Source organism: Hipposideros armiger, unplaced genomic scaffold, assembly GCF_001890085.2.
Source record: "Hipposideros armiger isolate ML-2016 unplaced genomic scaffold, ASM189008v1 scaffold_33, whole genome shotgun sequence".
Taxonomy (NCBI): domain Eukaryota; kingdom Metazoa; phylum Chordata; class Mammalia; order Chiroptera; family Hipposideridae; genus Hipposideros; species Hipposideros armiger.
In genome coordinates, this window is record NW_017731383.1 from 5,628,106 (window position 1) to 5,636,269 (window position 8,164).

The window sequence follows — 8,164 nt, forward strand, 5'->3', positions numbered from 1 at the left end:
ATCCCAGGAGTACAGTGTTGTCTGTGACTGGAGCTTGGCTTAGCCGACGGGGCCCCTCTCCACCCCTCATCTGGCTGCAGTGGGCCTCTAGTGGCCCTGGTTCTTGGGTGGCTTGGGCTCATGGACGACGGCGGCCGCCGACAGCCACGGCCCGATGGCCCGCGCAGAGCTCTGCTTGGCCACGCTGTAGTGGCTGATGACCGTGTAGAAGCGGCTTCTGGAGCTGGGGTCCTGCGACGAGTAGTAAGCATCCAGGGAGGCCGGGATACAGCGCTTGTGCTGGGGAGAGAGGGACAGAGTCAGGGCGGCGCAGAGACTGCTTCCACCCCATTCTGGGACATGGCCACCCCCAGGGAGCAGGTGACAGCACCTGGCCTGGGCCTGGCACAAGCGTTGTCACCATCATCGTCCTCAAGGCTGACACATCCGCAAGGCCGGAGAAATCAGCCTGATGCGACCTCCTGTGCTTCCTGGCTGTGTGGCCACAGTGGACACTGCTCCTCACCTGGCTGGTCTCCCTACTGCTTCCCGGGGCCACTGCCCGCAGCCAGTGGCTGCTTATCTTAGTGCCTTGATTTTATATCTGTTTCTGCTCTCCATCCAAAGCCTCCTCACAATATTGATATAATTGGATATTTGCATCGTCCTACACTGTATACATATCCAGTGCTCACAGAATAACAGCAATAGCATGACTGACGGACTAACTAGTGAACTTTAAGTACTCTCTACAGTTCTCTGTGGCCTGAATATGTCCCCCTGGGGGCGTATGGTCAAGGTCCTGTGTTCTACAGTCATCTGAAATATTCAACATTTTTGTAAGTGTATGTCCCCCGCTTGATAGAGAGCTAGATTCTTTGGGTCATTTGTTTTTAATTTTCAGGAATTACTTCTTATTTAAGATATATCAAATGTTTACAAATGTCAAGGGCAAACATATAGCAAGGGAGCCTGGTTCCCCACCCATCCCCTGGGTTCTGCGCCCCACTCCTCCACCCCAGGAGCCATTTCTCTTCACTGTCTAATTTTTCCTTCCGGAACTTCTTTCTGAAAATATAATCGCATGTGCTGCACGTCCCCCCCTCCACACACACATACACACACACTGTCCTCGCAGGGCCTGTTTCCCTCCGTTTTATCCTCACGGGAGGTACTACACATCCGTAGCTGGATGCCTCCCGCCCTTATTTTCACAGTTGCATGGAGTCCACTGTGTGGACACATCACTGTTTATTCAACTGTCCTCTAGGATAATTGTCACCAACCTTTCAGAACCTCAGCTTTGTACTAAGAACGGCGTCTTAGGAAGTTGCGTAGCAGACCGGAAGGTCACGTGTTTTCAAGGGGGGATGTACCACATTTGATCCCCTCACTTTGGAATGTTACGTGAGGTCTTAACCAAACACGTTCCATCTCCATTTCCTCGGATGTAAAGTGGAAGCAAAGAGATGGATTTTTCAGAATGGGCGTGCAGCTCCCTTGAGGGAATGGCAATGAAAGTGTCTAACAGAGGGTGTGCAATCTGATAGGTTCTCAGTAAAGGGTGATTTATAAATATTAGTGTCACCCGCTTTAGCTCCGAAACAAATTCTAACATCTGCAGAGAGCCCGTTCTCTAAAAGGCCCTTTGCTGACTGCTTCTACTTAAATTCTCTCCGCAAGGTCCCACGAAAGGCTGAGAGTGGGCATTCCCAGCATCCATTTTGCAGGTGAGAAAACTGAGGCTTGGAGGAATGAGACATGCAGACATTTCAGTTCTTCAAAGGAAGGGGCCCTCAGAGTGAGGGTCAGAACTGGGGGAGACCAGCTCAGGGACACCCATTCCCTGTCTTCACATCTCTGTGGGGCCACCGTGGGGAGAAGGAATCAGCTATGAAACCAGGAAGGTGCACACCAAGGCAGAGCTTTCCAAAGATGGAACACAGCGCATCTCGAAAGGGGGTGGCTGTCCCTCACTGCTGATGTGCAGTCCCTCTGGGGAGTGCCACCTTGGAGGTTGAGTCCTTCGGGAAATCTTGAAAACCCCGTGCCAGGCACATATTACATTTGAAACAATCTGCAGGGGGGTTGCCATACCCAGAATTTGGACACCAGTGAGAAGAAGACATTGATAAACTCTCCGACTGAAGTGGACAGTCACCTGGGGCCACTCAGCAGCCGGAAGGTCCTTACCTTATAGACGAACCCCTCTGGGCAGCTGTGGTCGTAGGTGAAGGCTTTGTAAACCACCAGGAACACTATGCAGGCGAGGAAGGCAAGGGCCAGGCTGACGAGGATGGTGACCTGGAGGAAAACAGAACTGAGAGTCACGCAGCCTCAGTTTCCTGCCTCAGTCCACACGCACAGCCTCCAATCCGAGCTGGCGGGAGGCCCGGTGTGTTAGAGAGAGCAGCGGGTACGGGGGTCAAAGAACCGGCCTGTCTCGGCTCTTGTCACTGACGTGCAGTGTGACCTTGAGAAAACCACCTGCACTCTTCAGGCCGATACCTTCTGAAGCGCCTTCTTGTGACTTTCCCCTCATTTACTTTTCCTGTTAACTGTGTGTGTATATGAGGGTGGGGCTGGGAGTGGGGGGAGATGGTCATTAAGCCCATCAGAGCGGCGCTTCCAGAACCCCAGCCTTCTGTCACCTCCACCCCGATGCCAGCACCGAATTCCAATCTCAGATATCAACTGCGTATTCCCCTCCACCTGCNTGAAATGAGGTCACTGTGTGATGACACTGAGCGCAGAGCCTGGCACAGAGCTGGTGCCCAGGGATGCGCACCATCTTCCCTCTCACCAGGCACCTGGGAAGGACGAACGCAACTCAGGATCTAAAATTGTACTCCCTCTGCCTGTCCCACGGCTCCACGTTTGGAATGATTTTTTTTTTCATGCCAAACAGACTGCATTCATTCAATACTAATGAATTTATTCTCTTATTTTGGATTCCGCAGACTCACGCGCATACCTACGGATGGGAGATAACCAGGGAGACCAAAACAAAGACCCGTGAGGCCTTTGTGGGTCTTTCTGGCTGACTCAGAAGAACAGAAATGGTTTCCTTTGGGTTTGATGAAATACTGGGACGAGGCGGAAGCGGCCATCGCGACGGGCCAGAGCTGGTCTGGAGCCAGTGCCAACTCTGAGAACAGAAGGGCCCTCCATTTTCAGCTCCTCCCCCTACTTCCTGCTGACTTGGGACCAGCTCTGTGACGCCTCCAAGCCTCGGTTTCTTCATCTATAAAATGGGCATTACAATGACCTCTAGCTCCCAGAAGCACTAAAAGTTGAACAGGTCACCTGCCTGGCTTTGGTCTGAAGCATGTCCAGTGAGGGAATGTACCAGAACAATTTCTGCCATGGTATTATTATCTCTTGGGTAGAAATTGCCGACCCTAAAATGGCAGGGTAGGTCTGCAGAGTGAGCGTGTGTTTTGTTCACTCCCATATGCTGTTTAATTCCTCAGGTGGGGCCAGTCCCTGGGGGGGGAGTCGGCTTGGTTTGTGGGCCAAGATGACTTCGTTGGAAAGGCTTACGATGCATATTAGGGGTTATTAAGCATGGTGTGGTCGTGTTAACGCTACTTCTCATTCATCCTTTTTAAAACCAGCTCCATAAGGTAGGTCTTTTCATTTTCCCATTTTATAAATGAAGACCCTAAGGCCCAGAGACGTTGAGTCACTTGCTTGAGGAAACTCAAATAATGCAGCATGGAGAAGCAGGATTTGAACTCAGGTGTGGTCCCAAAGGCCGTGTGCACTTTCCACTCACCCGGCTTCCTCTGGAGTGGCTGCCACTAGAGTGGCTGTTTGGAATGCAGAGATGCCCTCCGTCCCCAAACCAGAAAGTTGGCATTATCACGCCGTTGGGTCAGCCCCCCGTGGAAGCCCCTAAAAACCCATTAAAGAAGCCCATTCTCTGGGGCCCGCTCAGTAAATTGCCTTTTGAAAGGAAAAGGAAAAAGGAACATCTGCGGCCTCAGACTTTCTATGAGTAATAATTCAGGAGTCTCTTTCAGAACCCAGAGCAGAAACCCCCCCGCAGGAAGGAAGAGAGAGAAGGAGTGCATGTGACTCTGGCCAAAGCCTGCAATGCCTTAACATGCGTGGAACCCTTGAAAGAGAAAAGGCACAATTTAAATTGGAACATTTCAAAGCAATAACTCCTTGCCCGGTTTAATTTGCTATTGGCATAAGCATTAGAAAGAAGACATGAGGGGTTGGCGGGGGCCTGGCTTCTGAAGGACATAAATCTCGGGCCTCCTGAAGTATTTTTCATTTGGAAAGTTCAAAGCATCGGTCAACTTGAACCAGAGGATATTAAGACCTTTGATAGTGAACCTCTTACGGGATGGGGAAGCCGAGCTTACTTCACAAGGTGGTGTCTTTATAAGCAGATACATCCAAGGCAAAAGCAAAATGGAGACTGGAGCATGTGCAGTGAGGTCTAAATAGGCCGTCAGGCGGGAAGGCACCAACCTTTCCTGGTCAACCGGGGCGTGTGAACACAGAGCAGACGGGCAGCGAAGCCAGAGGAGAGGCCAGGTGTGAGGCAATGGGGTGCGCTGGGGACTGGCGGGAACACGCCCCATCTGCAGGGGGCAGCAGCTGCTGAGCCCCAGACAACGGCGGTCAAGAGCGGGAATGCGGCCCCACGATGGCTGATCTGCTCTTTCAAGAAAAGACGGAGATCCTAAACTGTAAATGAAACTTCCCAATTTTTAAACTGGGAGCTGCAGATACAAAACTATGCTTCTATTTTAAACCTTTCGTCAACCCTGTAGAGATGATCTGTTCTATCCTGTTTTATAGGATATAAGGTTCTCAAAAAGTGGTTGGTTCAAGATGAGACAGCGGCAAAGGCTGAAACCAGGACTTGCCCCCAATCTGGTAGAAGGGAGGTGATGAGGTCCAGGGTAAGTCAGGGAGTGGGGCTGGTCCGGGGCGGAGTGGGCAGCCGGCTCCCAGCTAGCACCCTGAGCACCTGTGACCAATTACAGTCCAGGGCAGGGTGGGGATTAAAGGGGTCAGGAGCAGGTGTCCACGAAACAGCTCCAAAGAGGCCCAGCGCCCTCCACTGTGCAGGAGGGATTTGGGGGTGTGAAGAAGGCCCTAGCACTTACTGAGCAGCTGCTACAAGCCAGGCACCGAGCTTCGCGGGCACTGCCTCACTGGGTGCACACACAGCTGGCTGGTGAACATGTGTTCATCCCCGTCTTACTGTGGGGGCTTCCCAGGGTCACACAGCCAGGCCGGGTTGGGCTTCTTCCTTCTAACGTTTGCTCGGCACACCTGGGCCTTCCTCCTGTCCGAGCTGCTGGGCAAGGAGAGGCCTTGGGGCGTCCACTGCCAGCTTGTCAATCGCCAGCATTTTGTACAAAATGGTCCAGACAGGAAGGCCCTGACAAATCTCACCAGGGAGTTTGCGTGAAGTGAAACTCGGTCAATTCAGACATCACACGAGCCTGGCTGGGTCCACAGGGATTTGTACCTACACATCCACCCCAACACGCAGACTTTGAGCCGCTATGAAATGTATTTACTGCTGCCTTGCCTGTGATATTAATTTATTATTAAGAAAGCAAGAGGCTTCCCAGGGTTGGGGGTAGAGGTGGTGTGGCCATTTCCTTGTGGCTGTGCTGGGACGCAGGGGTTTGAAACGGAAGCAGCGTGAGGTGGGAGAAGAAGCCAGGCTCTTGCACCAGACTGGCCTGGGACCCAGTCTCTGCTCCACCTTTTCCTGGCTGTGTGACCTGAAGTAAGTGGCACCACCTCTCTGAGCCTCTGGTCTCCTTATCTGCAAAAAGGGGATTAAGCATAACACCCCCTTGCAGGCGGGCACCCTGGAGGACTCTCAGGAACCCTGGATGTAAGCGCCCAGCAATGCGGGGTAGCACTATTTTCATTATTATTGAAATGCCTTCCCTAAGCAGTTGCCGAGAGAGCCAATTGTTTGACTTCCTGTCACTAAAATAGCAGGATGCCCAGCTGGACCTCTTCATTTCATCAGAATGATCTGTTGAGCCACAGCCTTAATTAACTTTCCCACGGCTTTCCTGGAGCAGGAACCCGGCCCTCACCTTTCGTCCACTCCCCTTGGCTCCAAATAATGGAAGTGCCTGTCCCTGATAAACAGTTCCAACTCCACAAAGACGAGCAAATCACCCAGCAGACACACAGGGCTGCACACACAGCCAGCCTGCGGGGCCGCGGAAACCTGTCCACAGAGCATGAAAGCAAGGGCTCGGAACCTAATGAAATTACCTCCCCTCAACCAAGTTCCCACAGCGGCTGCAATCTGGGTCCTGGTTTGTGTGCTTATTCAACTGCGACCTCTGGCCGTTCCCTCCCAGCAGCCCCAGCAGGATGCGCTGAGCATCACGACCCAGAGTAAAGAGTCAGCATCCTTTCGTATGTGAAGCTGCTCTTTGCAGGGATTGCAGAAAACCATGGGGGGGGGGAAGGGGGGTCGGAGAGGAAACGGATTCACTTGACACTTGTGTGAGCATGGTTTCTCTGGGCTTGGTAGAGTTTCAAAGCAGACCTTTTTTTTGGGGGGGGGGNCGTCACACTGGATTGGGGTGCGCTGTAATGACCTTGTTTTAACTTGATCACCTCTGTAAAGACCCTATTTCCTAATAAGGTCACGTTCTGAGGTAGTGGGGTTTATACTTCAGCCTATCTTTTTATGGGGGGGGGGACACATTTTAATGCACCACAGTCTAACAGACCTGGATACTTTCTCAGATGACCTTCGCGGCAACCCTGTGAGGCAGGGATTGGCATCCTCACTTAACAGATGAGAAAAGGGAGGCTCCGAGAAGGTAGTGTGACCTGCCCGGAGTCCCACAGGCAGGGCTGGGATTCAGACCCAGGTCTGTCCGACTCCAGGCCCAGGACTCTTCAGATGGCACTGATCTGCTGACGGCTCTTTCATTTTCTCTTTCAAGAGCTCACCGGTCTCAATTGTGGTCCCCCCCCCATTCTAATTAGTTGGACAATTTTTGGATAGAAGGGAATAAATTGCCAACATAAGAGGCACATCCTCTTAATCAAATGTGTGTTTAAAGCTGCAGGGGGAAAGCCACCCTAGTGGAGATGCTGTCGTCCTGCAGGCTAGGGGAGCTGGGATCCTCCAAGCCAGAGGGCAGGGGGCTGCAAGGGGGACGGAGAAGGGTGAGGGGGGGCCCACACGAACTCCACAAGAGGCCGCCACTGCCCGGGCGCTGGAGCAGCAAGGCCGGTTCGAAACCCAACACTTTCCCTCTCTGAGCCTCCATTTCATCATCTACAAACAGAAATAATAATGATGATACCTACCACATATTCTACTGGGTGTATAAACAACTGTAAACCAAGTCATATGCATGTTATCTAAATGACTTTGCATGTCTACAAGACATAAACAAATTAGTACATATATGGTAGATAATAGAGTCATATTTTCCACTGTCAGGAATAGAAGTTACAAGCAAGCAAAGAGGGGATGTTGGAATGAACCCTACCTCATGTTGTTTGATTTTGGCAGATATACAGATTAGATAGGTAGGTAGGTAGGTAGGTAGATAGATAGATAGATAGATAGATAGATAGATAGATAGATAGATGATAGATAGAAAGGTGTTTACGTGCTCCAGTATACAGCCATCATTTTTTAGCTCTGTCCACTGAGAGGCCTGGAAGCAATGACCCTCTTGTAGCAAAGAGCACACCTTACACCTAGGTCTTGTTTCTAAATACCGTTCAATCCTCAGAAAAAGGAACCAAGGCTCCTTGGAGACATGGTTTGGTTGTTTCTAGGACTGGGAAAGGGAGACTGCAAGATGAGCTGGGAGCCTCTCGTGGTACCAGAAAGTGAGGAAATAAATAAAATAAAAGGTGGAAAGTGTCAAAAGATACAGGAGCTAATCCGAAAGCATTCCCAATGAGAAAAGACGCAACAGTTTGAGCAACAAAATGAATAATGATAGTATTTGACTATAACCCAAAGAATAAATAAATATCCATGAGTCCATACTAATATAAATAAATGACTGAAGAAGCAAACAAATGGGAAGAAGGGACAACTCTTCCTTACAAAAGAATTCCAGTGAATAAATATATAAAAAATGGGGGAAATAGAAAATGACTACTGGGACACTGCAGTGGAAATGCTGCAGGGTAGACCCACTGATAAACA

The 8,164-nt window shown here is 50.8% G+C and overlaps 1 protein-coding gene across 2 annotated transcripts in view; it reads right to left on the bottom strand.

Moving 5' to 3' along the window:
- Positions 1-6: 6 nt before the first annotated feature.
- Positions 7-8,164, bottom strand: part of NSG2 (neuronal vesicle trafficking associated 2) — a 46,205-nt gene continuing 38,047 nt past the window's right edge. For both annotated transcript variants that reach the window (XM_019637597.1, XM_019637598.1), the window contains exons 3-4: positions 2,173-2,283; positions 7-279 (exon numbers count right to left, since the gene is read on the bottom strand). In XM_019637597.1, coding sequence (XP_019493142.1) covers positions 88-279; positions 2,173-2,283 — 303 coding nt within the window. In that variant the 3' untranslated portion in view covers positions 7-87. The remainder of the gene's footprint in view (positions 280-2,172; positions 2,284-8,164) is intronic.